The sequence below is a fragment of the Uloborus diversus genome, chromosome 4, assembly GCF_026930045.1.
Source record: "Uloborus diversus isolate 005 chromosome 4, Udiv.v.3.1, whole genome shotgun sequence".
NCBI classification, from domain to species: Eukaryota; Metazoa; Arthropoda; class Arachnida; order Araneae; family Uloboridae; genus Uloborus; species Uloborus diversus.
In genome coordinates this window covers 27,058,183-27,079,737 of record NC_072734.1, presented here as the reverse complement: position 1 = coordinate 27,079,737, position 21,555 = coordinate 27,058,183, and the positions used below count along the sequence as shown (strand labels likewise).

The window sequence follows — 21,555 nt, the reverse complement described above, 5'->3', positions numbered from 1 at the left end:
TATCATAAATCTTATAATAAAATACCTATTCCTAAATATTAATTCTAACCAATGGATAATGGCCTATTTCATTGAAAGTCGTAGGTGTACGAACACTTTTGGGAGCCACTGTATATGTACCCTGTTCGACAGATTAACTTCAACGCAAAACTAAAGCGTACTCTAAACACTTGAACATGGCTATTAATTCTTCATAAATTCAGGGATACTTACAATAAATGCATATTATTCAAAAGAAACAAGAAGTTCCGTCTAGAACTATACGAGCCTACTTTCCCGTATACCCAGACTACTTTCTAGTATCTGATCAATATTCTCAAAAATAGCTAAAATTGCAAATTGTTTCAAACATATTTTTGCAAATTTCTAGGAATAAAGTATTCCTCACACATCTAAAAAAATTAGATGCGTAAAAAAAAGCAGCACCTTTTAAACAAAGCAGCTAATACACTTTTTCCCTTAAAAAAATTCTTTAACAGCTTTCAAAACGAAAAAATAATAATTAACGTTAATAAGCTTGTTAAAACAAATACATCAAATCAAAAAAAAAAAAAAAAAATCGTTTCTTTTTCCCCTGTTGCCAAAAATAATTTTTTAAATGAATTAATGCACTTAACAAAATAAATAAAAACTGTTGGATATAGCAAAAGTCTGTTGGCAACAGTCGGACTGCTGGGTGAGGTCGAGAACATGGCGTTTGCATCCGTCGGTGTAAAGTAACAGCTCATAATTTATGTCTTGTAAATAAACCCATTTTTCGTATTTGTTGCATCCGTGTTCATTAAACACACTCGAAACACCTCAGGCACGGATATAACAAAAGTGGCGACGAGGATTTTCACGAATTATGGACTATTAAATTGAATAGAATTCTGCAAGCATGAAAAAAAATGGCTAACACTGATGAATTACTGAAGCAACTAACACAGCTGGCATTTACAACAAATCAACGGCTGGAACTTTTGGAAGAAGCATTTCGCCAACATCAAGGCCCATCAGCAACTACAGCGTCCAATGGACCTGATAACGTTGAATTTTTAATGGAAACATTGGCGAAAGGTATTAGTGACTTTATTTACGACGCAGATCGCGGACTAACATTCGATAAATGGTACACACGGTACGAAGAAACTTTCAATACCGATGCAGCTAAATTGGATGACGCCGCTAAAGTTAGATTACTTTTAAGGAAATTGGATCTACCGTCGTATAATAAATATGTCAACTACATTCTTCCAAAGAAAGTCAAAGATGTAACATTTGCCGATACAGTGAGTCAATTGAAATCTATTCTTAGTCTTAAACAGTCAGTATTTCACAAAAGATACAACTGTCTTCAAATAAAAAAATCAGACTTCGATGATTTCGCCTCATATGCAGGCATTGTAAATAAAAATTGCGAGGATATTGAATATAATTGGACATCGAACAGTTCAAATGCCTAATTTTCATAAGTGGACTAAACGCACCAAAGTATTATGAAATTCGTGCTAGACTGTTACAATTAATGGATAAACAATCCCCTAATTCACCAGTTGATATTCGCAAACTCGTAGAAGAATGCCAAACTTTCACTTCATTAAAAGAAGATGCAGCCATGATACAACAGTGCAGTTCAGCAAAATCATCAATTAATAAAGTTTCGAAAGATAAATTAGCAAAATTTGGCGAGGAAAAATTTCAAGAAACCCGAAACAAAAGATCGTCTGCTTCCAAGTTTGACAAAAAGAAAAGCGCAAAGCTTGGTGAATCATCGCCAAATCCACGTAATGATAATCCAATTATGCCAAAATATCCTTGTTGGTTTTGTGGTGAAATGCATTTTGCAAAGAATTGTAATTATTCAAAACATCATTGCCAAAAATGTCACAGAATCGGGCATAAAGATGGATATTGTAACAGCGGACGCCAAGCTACTGCGGCTGGACGGAAGAAGAAAGGGAAGTATTTTTCGCCTAATACAGAAGCAGTTTTTGCCATAAATGAAATTTCTGTTGAAGATAAAAGAAAATACATTTCCGTGCAAATAAATAATGAAATGGTCAAACTTCAATTCGATACAGCTTCTGATATTACTATTATTTCCGAAGATACGTGGAAACAAATAGGGAAACCAACGGCGAACAAAACAAAATTTTCCGCCAACAGTGCATCTGGAAATCTCGTAAAGTTAACCCATAAATTTGACTGTCAAATAACAATAAATGACACTACGAAGACTGGGACTTGTTTCGTAACAGAAGTACAAAATCTCAATTTATTTGGAATTCAGTGGATCGAACTGTTTGATTTGTGGGACGTTCCGATTTCAAGTATATGTTGCAGTGTTCGCTCAGTTCCGGACATTAATTTTACCCCGCAACTTATGAAGGAATTTCCTGCAGTATTTTCAACAGAATTAGGTCGCTGTACAAAAACAAAGGTGACACTACAATTAAAGAAAAGTGTTCGACCAGTATTCAGAAATAAGAGACCAGTGTCCTATGCCGCACTTCCCAAAATTGAAGAAGAGTTAGATCGGTTGGAAAAGTTAGGAATAATTTCGCCAATTGATTATTCAGCATGGGCAGCTCCTATCGTAGTCGTCAAGAAGCCAAATGGGAAAATACGAATATGTGCTGATTATTCAACAGGACTGAATGATGCACTGGAAACGAACAAGCACCCGTTACCCGTTCCAGATGATATTTTTGCAAACTTAGCTGGAAATTGCATTTTCAGTGTGATAGATTTATCTGAAGCATATTTTCAAATTGAAGTAGATGAAGATTCGGGTAAATTACTCACTATAAACACTCATAGAGGACTTTATAAGTTTAACAGATTACCCCTAGGAGTGAAACAAGCACCTGGAGAATTTCAGAAAATTATTGATGCAATGATTTCTGGACTTAAAAACACAAGTGCTTATCTTGATGACATAATGGTTGCAAGCAAATTTGTTTCTGAGCATAAAAAGCAATTAAATGAACTTTTTGGAAGGCTTCAAGATTACGGTTTTGTCGTTCGTCCAGAAAAATGTCAACTATTTTTACCGAAAATTGAATTTTTGGGTCACATAATTGATGGCAACAGTCGGACTGCTGGGTGAGGTCGAGAACATGGCGATTGCATCCGTCGGTGTAAAGTAACAGCTCATAATTTATGTCTTGTAAATAAACCCATTTTTCGTATTTGTTGCATCCGTGTTAATTAAACACACTCGGCACACCTCAGGCACGGATATAACAAAAACAATAAAATGTCAACTTAAAGAAATACTTTTCACTGTCAAGAAAAAAAAATCGTCTGCGCATATCGTTATGTAGAAACATAAATGACTTCGAGTTTATTCGCCGAAAACTGAATACCTAAATTAAAACTTTAGCGTGAAAATAAAAACAAATCATATCAACAATAATTATTTCGCAGTTAAAACCATAGCTGCGGAGTCGGAGTCAATCTCATTTTGAGATAAAGGAGTCGGAGTCGAGTATCCGAGAATCGGACTCAGTCATTTGTCCTCCGTGTATAAATTTTTGCCCACGCTACGAAGTCAGAGTCGAAGTCGGGGAGTCGGAGTTCGATTAATTATCGGACACAGGAGTCGGAATCGGAGTCAGGTGCTTCTAAATTCTCGGAGTCGGAGTCTGGAGTCAAGAGCTATTTCCAACAAAATTTGTTTGAAATAAATCCGCCTTCAAGTACGGAATCTACATTGACTTTCAGTTTCCCCGTTGGCGCTAATGTTAAGTTTTTTTGAACTGTTCAAAATTGAACAAAAAATAGTTCAAATCAAAAAGTGAAATATGGGAATGAGGTGTCTTCGCCGAGATCTTTCGAACAAAAAAAAGTTTGTTCGAATCGGACTATTCATTCAAAAGTTATTAGGGGGGGGGGCAGGCAGACAGACCGACAGACATTTTTCCCCATCTCAATACCCTACTTTCCAATTTTTAATTTTTAAATATTTATTCAATTATTTTATATATTTTTGATTTTTTTTTGTTTTTCGCGATGATTTTAAGATGCATTAAGCCTTCTTTCATGCTTTTTTCTTCTTTTTCTGACTTTTACTGGGAAAGTAGGCTAAAAAGGGGTTTGTTACTAAGTCCTCGAAATAGGAAATTAAAAATTTTACGACTACAACCAGCCATTCAAAAAGAATTCTTAAAATATTCATGTTTGTGTTTTGTATTTTTAGTGAGTGTCTAAATTAAGAAAAACTCCCGTTTTCTAGAAAATCTTTAGGAAACTGGGCTTTGTTACACTTTTTTAGTAACAATACAGTTTCTTCTTAAGTAAAGATACTTAAGAAGAAACTGTACTGTAACTAGAGACTTTTACTGAAGTCTAGTTTCAAAGGTTACGTTCGCGTAACGCTACCGGTCGACCGGTGTCTTACCAGCGCGTTCTAATAGAACCTCCGGTTAACTGGTTGTTTCCGAAGTCGTTCTAATAGTTTCACTGGTAGATCCACCGGTCGACCGCAATTTAAGCTGATTGATTGGTTGATTGAACCATGTGGCATTTTAAACTAATAATAAGTATTTTTCATCTGCGCATTATTCGTCTGCGCAAGCAGCCGCTTATCAACCGAAAGCGTTCGATGAAACATCGGTTGTGTAACAACCGGTTAAAAACCGATGACGTCATAAGCTGTCATGTGACCAACCGACAGGGGTTTACCGTTATCGCTATGCGAAGGCAACCATAGAGATTTTCTAGTAAAACGAAGCAGTTTCTTTAGCAGGGTAGGTATAAAGTGAGCAATGCACATTAGTCCATTTTTTTTGACAGGAAACTCTATTTGTCACCAAAGAAATGCAACATCTTCCTTAAATTAAAGCACAAACTAGAAGTAAAAATCTGACAGGATAAAAACGAAATATTCATAGAAAAATTTAGTAATTTCTCTATAAGAATTAGTAAATAAATTTACCGTTTTTCTTTGAATTCACTAAATATTTGAGAAGCGAAATTCCTTTTAAAACAGAGGAAAAAAAAACATCAAAACACAACGCCGGAACAAGAAAGAGTTTAATTACACGTTCCATTACAGAAGCCCACAAAGATCTAATGAAAGCTCTCTTTCAAATCCGGGCAGATTAATTTCAACGTAAAACTAAAACGTACTCAAAATAATTGAAGGCGGCTATTCATTCTCTCGCTCTCCTTATTTACCGCTTCATTACTCCAATCGACCGGAGAACAAATAATTGTCCTTCCCAACGTCGGCTAAAGTGATTGGAAGAGCATGGAGGTTCATTTATAACGCGTGATTTCTTTGCCGTTTGTGAAACGGGGATATTAAGAATGGGTAATCATCGGGAAATAGTTTTCCTGCACATGTGGATTCATTTTTTCCCCTTTGATTTCGGATGGTACAGACGTGTCTTCAAATTACTGTATCATTAAATTAATACGAGAGATTGAGATAGATTAAGATAATGAAAAGAAACAGCAAATTGTTTATCTTTCTGATTAAAATGATTATATGTGTAGTAAAAAAAAAGAGCTACCAAAGTAAGAAAATGTTAAGGGCTGTTGTTTTTTAGGTGTTTACTAGTGGTACCCGCACGGCTTTGTCCGTAATGGAAAATTTAAAAGGTCTTTTGGTTCGCCTGTATATTTACAAATAATGTATGGTGAATTTTCTCGCCAATTGGCTTCTACCCATGTTACAGTTCCACGTTATGATAATTTCGTACCTCGCCAATTGGCTTATGCCCATGTTACGGTTCCACGTTATGATAATTTCGTAATTTACTCGTCCATCTCATGATAGTTTTGCTTTTAAAATTGAAATAAAAAAGAACCACATCAAATTTTCAAAAAATCGCTTCGAGGTGCACACCCCCATGCTACAAACTAACTTTGTGCCAAATTTCATGAAAATCGGTCGAACGGTCTAGGCGCTATGCGCGTCACAGAGATCCAGACATCCTTCGGACATCCAGACAGAGAGACTTTCAGCTTTATTATTAATAAAGATTACAACTTTGTTTGAGAAGAGTAGTTGGAATCGTTTTTTTCCATCCCTAATGGTGGACTACATTTTAAGGTGCTCCTGAGTTGTTGGAACTGAGCTCCCTTACAAAGTACGACACTTTAGCAACTCGTACTACAGTCGATATTTTTCTGTTTTTAAGTTCCATACAATAATGCTTTTTTTTATTTTCAACAAATTGATTCATGCAATATACCGACAGTCTGGTTATTACACTGGTGCAAGAAATTAAGAGAATTTTCAGATTTGGTCAATTATTTCCAAAACTACAGGACCGATTTTAATGAAATTTGGTATGTACATACATTAAAACAATACAAAACAAACAACCTTCCAAAATTTAAAATACACACGCATGATCATAAATAACACCCGTTAGAGTCGGAGGGTATGAAATAGCGGTTGCAAAATTGAACAATAAACTGGGTTTGTAGGGGTACGGTTCCCTCTAACAGACATATAGGCCTCGCAGTGTGACTCCGTACTTAAATGAAGCAGTTTATGGGATCCCAGGGCAGTTATTTACACTCGTTCAAGAACGCTGTTCTCAGGCTATGGATGGTCCTTGGAGGGGTGTTTTGCGAGTTGCTATTGCCCTTCCGAGAGCGTCCCAGACATGCTCTATAGGATTGGAATCAAGAGATCGACTTGGCCAATCCATACAGTAAATATCCTCCCTTTCCAGAAATTCGTCGACCAGAAGAGTTCTATGCGGCCTTGTGTTAACCTCCATTAAAATTAACTCAGGGATAACAGCGCGAGGTGAGCATAGGACTCCAAGACCACATCCCTATACCTCGCAACTGTCACAGAGCCTCTTTCAAAGTCATGGAGGGGTGTGCAGCCATCCAACATGATGCCTGCAAATACCGTCAAGCCTCCACCTCCATAATGGTCGATTTCGCGGATATTGGAGGGTAGGTAGCGGGTCCCGGTTCAGCTGCACCGACTATTCTTGTCCTACGTTCAAGTGCATAGAAGCAGGAACCCGCTACCTGCCCTCCAATATTGCCCTCCAGTGTACATCCCGGGACTGCAGTTTTGTTCTTATTGAGGATTGATCAATCTAAAATAGTGAGTAGCCGAGCTGGAGGCAGTTGTCATCTCATTGAAGCAGAGGGCGTCAACAAACTGGTAGCTAAAGTAAATTTAGCTCACCAGGGAGAGTCCGCAGTCGTGCGGTTCAACTCGTAAATTGAATGCAAAACAGTGTTACCGCTCTTCAACCAGGACTAAGGGAGAACTACATGCAATATGACAATATATTGCATATAGTGCTGCCTTAGCCTTGGCTTAAGGACAGTAATTTACTGCTTAAATTGATTCATATTTCTTTCATCACCAGCAGCAATAAGTGTTTCTCGAAAAACTGCGTGAACTTATATATTTAGTTTGGAATGACTTTTTACTAAAATAAATATTGTTTTGAGGTTCAATAATTTTCTTTAATGGTGTATTCAAGGGAGCCTACATGAGGGGGAGGGGGGGGGGGGGTCGTGGCGCAGACTGCGCCATTGAAATTTGAAGAGGGATTTTTCCCATTTTTTGAGGGGGGAATTTTGCTTTTGAAGGGGGGTCTCCGCGATATTTAGGGAGGCCTCTTGTCTTTAGGTGGGGGGGCACCTCTCATGTATTTTACTTGATGGATAGATTGCTAGGTTGAGGAAAATTACACTGTTTTCACTTCAAAATTACTTGTTATTCATTATGTACTGCTATTTTATGACTTATAAGCATGGAAATAATTCCAAAAAATGGATGACCCTAATTCAGAAAATGAAAATTATTCTTTCCTTTGAATCTTGTGCTCTCTCTCTCTCTCTTTATAATTCAAAATCAAACAAAAAAATATCAAGTCGCATCATTGCAAATGCAAGAGTTTCACAAACTTTAGACGTTTTCAAAGTAATCTTCAATTTGATGAATGCTAAAAAAGTAAGAGCTTATTCGATTAAAGAAATCAATGTTTTAGTAGAATGTCTTCCCACGTTCTCTTCTGCTGCATGTTTTACGATTACGTTAAAATTGTTTACGATCTAAGAAACATCTATTTGCTTGTAAAACTGAATTATTCAGCATTTCTCCTCTTTTTCTTCCTATTTCTCTGATTTCGAATATTTAGATCTCTGCTCACTTAAGTTCTCCGAATCGAAGATTTCTGTTTTCGATTTCGAAGCAGCGAGTTTTTTGGCTGATTTCTTTGTTTGAATTCTGCATGTTGCCAATTTGCTTAAAAGCATTTGAAATTCAAAACAATACAAACAGAGCAAAATATTGAAACGATTAAGAAACAGTAAGCGTATTATAAATAAATCATGATGTTTAGTTTTAATGTGCAAAACATATTAGTTTTTTGATGAAGAGAAATTGGAATATTCCAATGATATATATATATATATATATATATATATATATATATATATATATATATATATATCTTACTTATTATACATGCCTTACTTCCTGGATTTAAAAACACAGTTTTACAAGAAAGAAAAAGTTTAAAAGTCTTTCCTCGTTAATACCAAGATGCTGTACGACATTTCACTTTTTCTATGCAACTAAACTTTGCAGACGACAACGTCTTTGTTTTCCCTTAATTTATTTCAGAGAATGCAATAAATGAATAAGGCACTAGTGACATTATAAAACGCGTGTATCCAAATCCCATCGTTATTTTCCCTTTTCCCCTGCTAGATTCATTCAGATGGAATAGTCTTTACTTGGCAGATTGCCAAATTACATACAATCCGCGGTCAAACAGTAGTTGAATCAACTTTTCGAAAAAAATCCCTGGCGTTTTGCATTGTCTTCTCACAAGGAAATTTAGTTGAATCAACTTTTCTTCCAATAAGTCGAATTTATTCGAACAGCTGCTCTACAGCGCTGTAAAACCGGAACCGAGTTGACTCAACTAGTTTACTTAAACGTTCGGGAATGTCACGAAGAAGTTGATTCAACTAATAGGGATGAGAGTGGTAGCGGCACATAGGCCTGATGGTTTGACTGTCATGTGAAGGAGAAGGATTTCGGTTCATTCTTTCATTTATCTACCTGGTAGCCGTACGTTCTAAAGTTGATTCAACTAAGTTGTCTCGAGCGAAGGAGGACGTAAAACACAATTCCTTAATTAAGTAAGGATCATTTTGGCAATTTTTGACGCCCTTCCCCTTATGTAAGGTGACGTAAGATTTTTCAAACCCCTCCCCTATTCTTACGTAAGATTCCATTTCGTTTTTCACAATGAAATAACGAATCTTACATCACTGAAATAGTTATTAAATACACTATTATTTTATTAAACCGCTTTTTTTTTGTAAAGAAATATTTACCAAAAAGTTGGAATTTAGACTGATTGTTTTTTCGACATCTTTTTTTGTTTTTGATACGGTACTAATTATAAATAAAACACGCCAAACATAGTGCGTATCTTTTACTATATTTTACACTATTCATTTGTAAAACAAATAAAAAACAGCTCATCCTAATACGCTTTTTCACCTCCCAGACGCAAAATGAAATATGATCCCTGCCAAACCAATTAACCGAGCGATTTCTAATGTAAAATACCGACTTGGAAAACATTACGAAAGAATGGGTTTGACCCCCTCCCAGTAAGGGTATGTAGAGATTTTTCCAACACCCTCCCCCTCGAGACTCTTACGCAATGAATGAATGCCCCCTAAGTATTCTTGAGATTCATCTATTCATCGTCGTTTCATAGTCCCATTGCTCTAAGGTAAAGTAATCTTACAGAGTCCTTAGCGTGCATAATAAATAATCCTTAGACCATTGAGAGATAGACAAGCTATTCCATTCAGTCACTATTGTATGCGTTGAAGCAGGAGTAAAGGTGACAAGTTTTATGAACCGGGGAGAAGATCAAATAATTTCGCCGCCGTGTACCACGTGGTTCGGACACCAGTTCTTTGGATTTCGGCGTTTTCTTCCTCTGTCGCTGTTCTACGAGATCGCATCTTTTAGAACCATTTTTAAATCGGCATAACTCAACAACTTACTGTAGAAATTGGAAAAATAAAACTTATCCATGAATAAGAAAACTACGCGCTTGCGGGTGACAGGAAAAAAAAAGAAAAAATGTGCCAAAACATTTCAGACAGAAGGTAAAAAATTAAAGTCGACGACTACTCAAATCCCTACGATAATTAGTGCAGACATGGGAAAGTGTTTCCGTGGAAGGACGGAGTCACGTGGTTTCCACTCACTTTCCCCCGCAAAGACACCCGAGTCAACAACCACACCCACTTGCCGAATCTATGTGTTAATGATCTAAGTAATAATCTGAGGAGGGGGGGGGAAGGTATTGAAAAATAGTCAAAACGAATCAAGGTTGAAGGAGGTTGAAAGTTACCGAATTTGAACAAGCGTCTGTTCGACTATAATTGACCAGCGCTTCTTAACTTGGGTTCCGCGAAATATTGTTAAAAAGGTTCCGCAGGAAATATGTACTTGTCTTGATTGCTCGTTTGACTCGTTTTTTTTTAATACTGTATTCACTGGTAACTTTAATTACTGGTAAACAATGTAGTCGGAGGAATAATCACAGGATTCATCACATCTCCCGTATCATAAATATCGCAAAAACATTTGAATGCAAAAACCTAATTCTTCTGGAGTGTAAAGTTTAAGACCTAATTTGTGCGAGGTGTTTAGCATAGAGCAGTGATTAAAGTGGAGGGAGCAAGTCCAGTCATTGGCTAAGCAAATGCTTGGGCAAAGAGCTCAAGTCATGTGACTCAACATCGACGAATGGTGGACATGCTTTCCGCGTCTTCGCAAAGTGATTATTTCTTCGTCTGTGTGAAATAATGTGGAAAATTGGGAAACTAAATGAGAAAACGTATTTTTTTTTTTGTGAAGCAAATAATCTCCTTAACGTTTGTGGACTGGTTTTTGAAAAACACACAAAAATAACTGAAATTAGCTGCTTTTGAATAACGTAGAAAATGTTTTTACGTCATTTGTTTATTCATTTATTTTTACCTATTAAGATTTGAAATTTTTTGGGGAGAAACGTCTGCTGCAATTTTGTCCCAGTGTTTATTTTTCCGCAGTTTGCGTGTTTCGAAAAAAATGTTTGATTTTAAAATTTTCCTAATATAAAAAGTTATTAATAGTAGAACAATACTGAAACTGTAAAGTGAATTTGATTACCACTTTCACAGAAACTTATAGTTTTATTCTTTCTAAGTCTCCTAGTGCTCCTAGTCTCTTTTTTTCGTTTTAGAAGGAAGTTCCAAATCAAATAGCTTTATAGTTGGTTTTATTTTTTCAATAGAATCGTTATAAGGTATTATTAAACTGTTAACTCACCAACAACCTCCTAGCTTCATATCTTCTTCGACGAAATTCTCCAACGTCTTTTGGGGTCCAAAATACTTTTCAAGTCCTGTTACTAGATGGCGCAAGTGGGCAGTTTTGTATGATGACGAAATACTGGAAGAAAACAAAGGTAGATTCGTTAAATAAAACGGATTGAACAGGGAAAGAAATGAGATGGGATATTGAAAAATTGTACTTGTGTTGTGTTAGGTATCTGATGAAACGTGATACAAAGAAAAAACAATATATTGTTCGTTTCATGTATTACGAATCATGCAATTAATAATTTCTTTTGGCCTTGCTTTTCACTTTAAAACAGAAGTGGAATATATTTATTCAATGATCTTCACCTTAGTTTTGTGTGTTTCAAACATAAGTCACTATATTATACAATATTTATGGTTCAAATACTTACAATTGTCACTTTTTAGTGTTGTTTCGTTATGAAGGAAATAAAATTAAATACTGTTCTTACTGTTGTTGCTGACAACGTAGAATCGTCGAATGAATACATTGCTATAAAGCAAATATAGGTTCCATTAAAAAGATAACAGATACACCGATGTCATATTCAGGGACGCCCGAACTTTAATGTTCGGGAGAAGGAAAATTTTCAGTGTTCGAATGGAACTTCAAATTTTACCAAATGATTAAAAAAACAAAAAAAACGTACATGCATAAATAGCTACATCTAATGATAAAAAACACCAGGAATCATTAAAGAATGAGAAAAAATAATTGCAAAGTTACAATATTTCAAACCTTTCGAATCACCAGTTAAATATGTCGATTGAGGAAAATTTTTGGTAGGACATAGTGACCTACTGTCCATATCATCCCATCGGAGCGCCCATTATTACATTCCTAACGGGCAATTACTACATGTCGCAATTAATGTTTGCACACTGATATTGATATGTGAGATCTTTGTATCATACATTTTAAACGTCCGTATCCGTCAAATGAAAAACCAAAAATGTTACACAATCGTTTGAATTAAATTGTAATAATATCTGTTGTTGTCGTTGCTGAAATCACTCAAGTATTTGAGCCTGATACGAGTAGGCAATACTACTCGACCCAGGCTAGAAAGGTACGGCTTCCGTTTTTTACAGGGCACCATCAAGGTGAAACTGCGGTTTAGCTCAGAGAACACATGATCGTTGGAATCACCACCAATTAGCATTTGTATAATTTTGATCCAAACCGGAAGCAGAACAATTTCTGGTTTAGCACCCCCGGAGGTACACAACGAGGGACCCCCTTCTGCACCACCATCTAGGGCATGGGGTGTATTGATTTGGAACGGGAACTTGGAGGACTGTGTGACCACGTCATATCTAACTTAGCAAATACGAAATATCTTCGACCAGCTAGGCATCGAACGCAGACCATCGAGTTACCGAGTCCAAAGTCTGGGTAGCCGGTCAGGTAGCCACGTAACACCATGGCCACGTAACAAAATATTAGATTATGTACTTGATTCATTTCTTATTTGAATAGAGTTCAATATTTCAATCAGAAAATAATTAATTTAAATTGCTCTAGCTTATTTTTTTCACCAAACTAAGCGGTTCAGAAATTTTAGTTATACAGTAAAACCCCTCTAATGCGAATACTAACGGGAGAAATGTTTTTGTCCACAATAGAGGGGTGTCCGCAGGACAGGGGTTTAATAATGTTATATGCATTGGAATCAGGGAATTAAAAAATGTTCATATAAGAGGGGTGTCCGCACTTGAGGGGTGTCCGTTTAGGAGGGTTTTACTGTAATGTAACGATTCGTTGCTATCGAATTTCGAACAGTGCCAAATTCTTCTTACACACATATCACAACAAAAATTTGTTATAAAAAAGTAAGTTTACTTTTCGCCGTTCGCCGATACTTTTAGTTGCTCATTCAAATGCTGCTGAATATCATCAATGACTGGTCCATAGAGATCACCTTGGACGGAAGGGTACAGCTAGACATAAAAGGAAATATTTCCTTTTAGTGAAATGTGATTTACGGAATACATTATAGACATTAATAACTTCACTCATCAATGTACAACTTCTGAAAATAAATTTCAGTGAGACTAAATTAACCATGTAAAAATTCTTAGACAAGAAGTTATCGTTTCACCATTGAGGCAGAGTGAAGCAAAGGAATGTAATTGGTTTTTTAAAAAATTTTGCGTAAAACACAAGCGAAGTTCAAACGTTGGGCAGATTTTCATTAAAAAGTTTTTCTAAATCATACTGCATAGCAGCACTTTCCAGACTACTATAGTCTATGTAACAAGAATTGGCGTGTCAAGGCCAAACAACTTTCCGACTCTCCATCATTTTCTCCTTCTGGCTGTCACGATTACGACACCCTTAATTTAGGCGCAAACTAATTCTAGGTGCTTAAATATTTTCCTTAATAGGACCTCTTTCTTTTTCTTATAAGGAGGTGAAAATTGTTTAACAAAATTAAATTATTTTATGCTAGTAATAGTTAAGTGCAATGAAATTTGTATGTTAACTCTTTCTTAACTACCCATTTCTATGTGATTACTATTTAGATAAATTCAGCAAACGTTGCATGAAAAGTGTCTGATAGCGGCCGACAGCTGACAGCCAACCGCGGACAAAAACCAAAAGTACCGGATTTTGAAAAACATATTTTTGTGCATACAATAATATTGCATCAATAAATCAAGCAAAAAAAAAAAAAAACTTGTTCATCAAGATTTCAAACTAAATAAAAATAAAACAGTAAAAATAAAAACAATAAACTTACAGGAGAAAAAATAGCCATAGCGACATTATAACAAATTGCTTGAAATGCAAAGAAACAGAAGCCTTGATGATTTTATCTATTTCAGTTAAATTTTCGCGAGCGTATACAACAAGAAAAAAGCTATGAAAACTATAATTTAAAGTTGAATAAATGCCTTTGTGTTTGAAAAGTAAAATAAGGTAAAACAACGTAAACTTGCATAAAATTGTAGATTACTGCATACACCTTTCTCAGGGTTACAAAGAACCCCTTTTCAATGCAAAATAAGTGAGCTTAGAATGAAAGTACAGTGGCTTCCAAAAGTGTTCGTACACCTACGACTTTCAATGAAATAGACCATTATCCATTGGTTAGAATTAATATTTCGGAATAGGTATTTTATTATAAGATTTATGATATATTTTTTAACACAACTACATGAAAATTTTTAATAAACCATTAAAACTTAATTTTTAAAAAATCAAAAACCAAAAAGTGAAGGAAATTTCATCTCACAAAAGTCTTCGTACACTTTGAAAAAATGTCAAAAAATTAGTAAATAATCTAACTTTTTACAAAGTTATTATTTAGTAGAATATCAGGCAATATCAACAATAGCTTTTAAACGTCTGAGAATAGATTTCATTGTTTTTTTTTTTCTTTTTTTGTGCAATTTCTGAGTAAGTGTTCAGCCGCACTTCGAGTCTTACTGTTTCTATTTCGCTTTTCGTTTCAATGGTGTATTTTCGTAATCTAGCTACCAGATATATCCAAATATGTTCCATTAAGTTTAAATCTGGCGACTGAGGAGATATTTCTAAGCTTAAGGACAATTTTTGAGGCACCAAACGCAAACGTGTGCTTCTGATCGTTATCTAGATAAAAAACAAAGTTGTTTCCGATTACCAAATTTTGGGCTGATAGTTTAAAATTGTTTTTCAAAATATTTAAATAAACAGCATGATTCATTATTTCATCAAAAAATTCCAAATTTCCAAGTTCTGATGCTATAATGCACCCTCACACAAGAACACCTTCACCGTTCTGATTAACTGATCCAACTAAGTTCTTAAGATTAAATTCCTCATTTTTTCTTCTATTTACAATTATACAACAATTTAACCCAAAATGTTGAATTTGTTTTCCTCTATAAGTAAGACGATGTTCCAAAACGATTTGAGCTTATTTATTATTGATATCACGACGGAAAGCGTAAGCTTACTGTTTTTCGCACTAACAAGAAAATTTCTGCGGGAAGAGGTCCCTTTTAATCCAGCTAGTCAGAGAACTTGGAGAACAATTTTAGGTGAAAATTAAACGTAAAATGTTTCATTCAATTCTGCAGAAACTTTTTCAGCACTTAAATGTGTATTTTTCATAATTTTTTTAACTGTAAACCTCCGATCACGCTTTGTTAACTTTGCCAGTTGACCTTTTCTTACTTTCTTTTCGGTCCGATTATTTTCTTTAAAGCATTTTATCAAGTACTTTACTATAGAATGGAATAAATTAACTAATTTAGAGACATTTCAAACCATTTTACCGCTAATATGAGGAAAAAAATCAAATTTCGAATGGTGTTTGTGTTTTTACGAATACCAGCCATTTTCAAGTAATAAGCACAATATTATGGAAGAAATGAACAAGAAATTAAAGTCAAATGACTTTTAAGGGACAATACAATGCAAAAATAATAATAAAAAAAAGACATATGATAAATTTTAATCATGAATTTATTCGAAAGTATTTGGGCGTACGAAGACTTTTGTGGCGTATTATTTCTCTGTCTCTTCGTTTTTTGACCCATTTCAAAAAGAAGATCCGTCAATATTTTGAAAACATTACAGGGTTTTATTTAGAATGACATAGGAATAATGTGAAAAAATATTGGGCTTTATATTTGAATTCAGTTTTGAGTTATTTCGATTTTACTAAAAAATTTCAAAGGGTACGAACACTTTTGGGAGCCACTGTATGTAATTTTATACTATTTTGAGTTGTTTTTTCTTATTTTTAACTACTATTTAGTTAATTAACTCCTAAAATTGAAAAATGATTCTGAAAGTGTAGGAAAAAGAACGTGTATAAATACATAACCGTTTGCAGTATAATATCTCATATTTAAACTACCTAGATGACTACGGCGGAACTTTAATTTACAACGAACACGTTTATATTCTCACCTGTCAGATTAAATAATCCCAAATACGAATACTTTAAAATAAATGTAATTAAAAATTAAAATTGAAATTGTTAATCAGTTTTGATTGTAATTCAAATCTAATTAATTTAAGCAAAACTACACCGAATTCAAAAATGGCAATCTTCAGTCTGAAAATAAACAGTTTTAACCAGCCGAATGTTTAAGCTTTCTCTCAAGAACGGAGTTAATTACGGAACTTTTGATATTTAACGCCCGCTCTAATTTCAGATCAATGCATGGGCGTTTAAGAACTTTGTTTATGGAAACTGATTAACTGTTCTTAAATTTCTAAAAATTTTAATCAAACGAAGTGCTTGTTTATCTTTTGCAAGATGAGGCTCAATTTTTCGAATACGCTTTTCCCTTTAATGCCCTTTTACTTTCCAAACGTGGGCGCTCAAATTTCACCATTTTTCTCCATCAAAGAGTTTGCTTTTAATATTATAACCGAGCTTTTGTTTAAATTTTCCCTTATTTGCTCGAAAAAAAAGGAGAGTTGTTTGTTTTGGGAATTACTTGAGCTGTTTTATTTTTGAGTTTCAAAACTTTAGGCTATTTTAGATTCAGTGAAGCTTTATTTTTCCTTTCTGATTTCATGGAACGCTAGCGATATATTTAGTTTTACTTCCTGAAGTCTACGGATTTGAAAAACAAAAAATTCAATTTTGTTTTAAAATTCAGCTTTTTATCTTTAATGTTTCGAAAAACAAATATTAAAATTTTATATATTGTTTTAAATTGTGGAGCATTATTGTATTTATTGTAGAACAGCATTGTACGAAAAAATTCAGCGAACTTTGCTGGAACTAATGTTTAAGCCACAAGAATTTTTTCTTTAGAGAATCGAAGTAGAATAAAGTAAAAACATCTTATTTTTTTCTTAGCTTGATTTAAATACATTGTAGAAAAGTTTCATTTTACTATACAAAATCACATACATTTTTATTTACGAACATTTACATGCAGTGAAAAAGTAATCTGCATTACATAGTATTATATTTGGAAAGTATAAAGAAATTCCGCATTTTTCTTCAGTTTGGCTTACATTCTTATCATTTCTTATTGTTCACTGTTTTTTGATGTAACTGGCATCTTTCTGTCATTCTCAATTCTTGTCTTTGTCTTTACACTTTTTTTCTAAATTTTAAATATTCTAATTACATGTTTTGTTCTTTGATCAACTAATTTCAATTGTTTTTCCTTCATTCTGCACTATCATGTTGCTTTTCTAGGATGACTTTGTATCTCAAAGTTCACACTTCGTTTCCTTTAAAAAGTCAATCCCTGAAATCTGGAAATCCATGTCTGAAATGAAACTGCTAACAGTATTTACTTTTTTTCCCCTATTGTTTCTAATGTTTCTGAAAATCATAAACCTACTCATTTTAATCGCAGATTACCAACTTTTCGTATACCTGGGAGAAAATTCTCTCCATCTTTAAGAAAAGTAGTCCTATATTTTTAATAGTTAAATCAATTGATCGCAGATTTCTCACTTTCAGTATACGGAGGAGGAAATTCTCTCCATTTTAAAGAACCATAGTCCCATATTTTTAACAGTTAAATCAATTCTCTCCATTTTTAAGAACCATCGTCTTATATTTTTAACAGTAAAATCAATTCTCTCCACCTTTAAGAAACATAGTCCCGCGTTTTTGATTAATCGCAGATTGCTCAAATTCAGTATACCAAGGAGGAAATTCTCTGCACATCTTTAAGAACCATAGTCCAAATTTTTAATAGTTAAATCAACATCTGTATAAGACATAGTCTTATGTTATCCCTCAAGTAGACGAACGCTGTCCTACGCTCGTATCATGAAAATAAGATTTTTATGTAATAACGAAGGTTTAGGGATGGTACGATTCAAAAATCAAGTGATACGGTTTAGGCAACCAGTTTATGAAATCTTACCATTGGAAAATCAGTTGATAACCGAGCTTTAATATTCACTGCACAAATATTTAGTTTCAAAAACAATTTAGAAATCTTCATTTTTAAATTAAATATTTCATTTGTAACTATCAACAATTACATAGATAACAGATAAATATTTAAGAATGAAAACTTGTATCATTTAACTAACTTTCCCCAAATACACCAAAAATAGGACTCAAATTCAAATCAAAACTACAGGCGCAGAAATTAATGATGGGAACTAATGACATCCAATGACATCATGAATGGGTCCATTGACTGCCCATTATTTAGTTTGATTCTAACCAAACAATTTTCCTTTTGATTTCAATTACTTGTTATATTTTGCTTGCAACAGCTAAAAAAATGTTATTTTTACCTGCCTGAATCCACCAGCATTGAGCGTTTCTCTCCTGGACTGCAGCAAAAAGAGTAAATCTTGATGACTGAGACACAAATCGTGGCTCACACGGCAATTTACACCCTGCAAGATGAAAAGAGAGCTTTAACTATCAAGAAGGGAACACCACGCCTACTAAATATTAAATTTCGAAGATCTGTCCATTATAGGAGCTTGCGGCAAGAATTCAAAAAAATAATAATAAAGAAATAAAAATAACTTCAGAGCTACATCATATTGCAATACCATAAAACGTTAAATAGGAGAGGGAGGCGGGAGGGGGGGGGGTGCTACTGTATTTATGCATGTGAAAAAATGCAGAAAATAATATAAAACTTCACGGAATTAACTTTCATAGGATATGCCGCAATAAATGACGTGTCCGTTGTCTGCCAATTACTAGAGCCCCTATAACTGGAGAGGCCGACGCATCCGCCATTTTGGAGCAAGCGTACAACAGGGAAAGCTACCTTTATTGGCAATCATTCGCCAAATAGGGAACGAGAGAGTGGGAGAGCGAAGGTGAAGATTGGCGAAATTTTGGAAACAGTTGTCGTCGTTTCTAGGCTGCCATTCACTTCCTGAGCTATTATTTATCCGTTTCTTTTTTCTTTCTGCATCTGCTAGAAATCTGAAGAGCTGAAATCCTTTTTTCGAGCCGATTTACACAATTAACAGCCGAACAACTACCCATTTGACTCAATTTAACACATGCCAAAGAAACGTAAACATCAGCAGCAATGCTATCGCTACGAAGCACTGGATCAAGTTTGCTCCAAAATGGCGGATGCGTCGGCTCCTCCACTATAGGGGCATTACCAATTACAACGACAATAGATTGAGAAACGTCAATGCACGACAAAATATTTATACGATATTTAAACGAAACTTTAAAACGTTTTGACGCATAAAAGATGCACGTAGGCGTTTCAAAAAGTAAGGTAACAAGAGCTTTCAAGGGAGTGCAGTTTCTTATGAATAAAAATTTCGCTGAAGATAAAGAAGATCAGAGTTTTCAAACAGTGCCGATACTGGATGTTCACTAACAGGCCAAAATGTTAATTAGAAGATGGCTACTTTGAAGGAAATATGTCCTGGCAATGAAATAAAAAGTGTGGTAAATTTTTTTCGTTGGGAGATATTGAACTACCCTCTTTAAATTTCCCACATCTCACCAAGTGATTTCCATCTTTTTGGACGTTAAAAGAAACACTTGGTAGGTCAGCAGTTTAGAACCGATGCTGCGGTTTAGCAAACCATCTTAATGTGATTTCACATTCTTTAAGATGATTTCTTCCCTGCTGAGCATACAAGTGTTTCTTTAAAGGTCCAAAGAGATGGAAACCACTTAAAGTGAGGTGGTTGGGCTGTAAGGAGTGTGGTTCAATGCCTCCCAAAGCAAAAAAATTATCACATTTCTTGTTTCATTGGTGGTACATGTTTACGTCAACTCAGTCATCTTCTAACTGACATTTTGTCCTGTTAGGGGACACCCAATACCGGCATAGTTTGAAAACTCTGACCATCTTCGTTATCTTCAGCGTAATTTTTATTCATACAGAGAACACACCTTACTCTCTACACCTTACACTAGGAACCTCTAGTTACCTCATACACAGCTAGCTCTGGTTACCTTACTTTTTAAAACACACTCTTAGATTTTCCATTTCCCCCGTAGGTATCATGTTATTTTAGATGCAATGAGTAGAGATTTAAAATTAAGTAGAGAAAACAAGTTAAATCGTTGTTTATGGCTTCATTTAAGTAATCGAGATAAAAAACCAATCTCAAGACAGTTTTATTAAATAGATAAAAGGAACTCTTTACTTTTAATATGGATGTTTTCAATAAAAAAACGAACATGATAGCGGAGTAGCGAGTGAACCTAATTTACTGGAAAAAGTTTTTCATTAATAAAAGTAAATAATATTACAGCGTCTTTTAAATTTAAAATAAACGGAACTTATATGAAAAATTCAATGGCAGAATAACGTGTACTTCAATATGTGCGGGAAAACCAAATATTTTTCATATATTTAAAATCAAGATTTGAAAAAAAGAGCACAGTAATCTCACATTTCATGTTTCTGAGAACCCCGTAAAGTTAGGCTTAGATTGTCAAAATATTATATTCAAAGGGAGAAAGTTTGAAATAAAGTCAAGAAGGGAAAACCGAGTAAGAAAGAAAAACCCAAACTTATTTTCAGGAAGATAGAGTTCACAACAGTTGGAAGGAGAGGAAATTCGCAATTTCGTTTTAAAACGAGTAAATGCAATATCGAAAAACCTGTCACCTGAAAGAAAAAGCATTAAAACCGGAACAAATTTAAAAGAAACACGCGCTTCATGTCCTAAACAAATGCGAAAAAAGCTATCATTATTTTGGTTAATTTTGCGAAATATGAATACAAATTTTAATACTGACGTGTTAAAATATGGACGTAAATACAGGGTGATTCAAAAAGAATAATGGGAGTTCAAACGTGTATATTTCTAAGAGTAAAAATGGTACAAACGGTTTTTTTTGCGCTCTGAAATCATTCTAAAGATGTTCTATGTGGTAAAAGAATAGAGATAATGTAATATTTTTTTCATCTTAATTAACCGATTGACAGTATGCAGTAGGGGTAAGATAAAAGCAATCAAGAACGAAACAATTTTCAAAATACCGCTTTCGGAATTAAATAAATATGAAACATGTGAGTCACACACACACACACAGAAATTTATCTCAAGCAATACGTTACAGAAATGTGAGAAACATGATTTTTACATTTTTGATGCAAGAAATAGCAAAGAGCTGAATTTGACACATTTGGCACTACTTCCCCTTCCCACCGCACCGTCCCATTTGTTAGAACTTTTCAAGTTCAAAGTTTGCAGCAACATTCTTCCAAATTTTCAAGGTTTTCAAGCATTTGAAAATGAAATTCATTTATTCAAGTACATTTCATTTT

General features: G+C 34.5%; 1 protein-coding gene across 1 annotated transcript in view; it reads right to left on the bottom strand.

Annotated features, from left to right (window-relative positions):
* LOC129220418 (cadherin-like and PC-esterase domain-containing protein 1) overlaps positions 1-21,555 on the bottom strand; it is a 285,857-nt gene that overhangs the window by 23,053 nt on the left and 241,249 nt on the right. Inside the window, 3 exon segments of the mRNA XM_054854837.1 lie at positions 11,324-11,446; positions 13,199-13,296; positions 18,578-18,682. Of these exon segments, the coding sequence (XP_054710812.1) occupies positions 11,324-11,446; positions 13,199-13,296; positions 18,578-18,682 (326 nt within the window).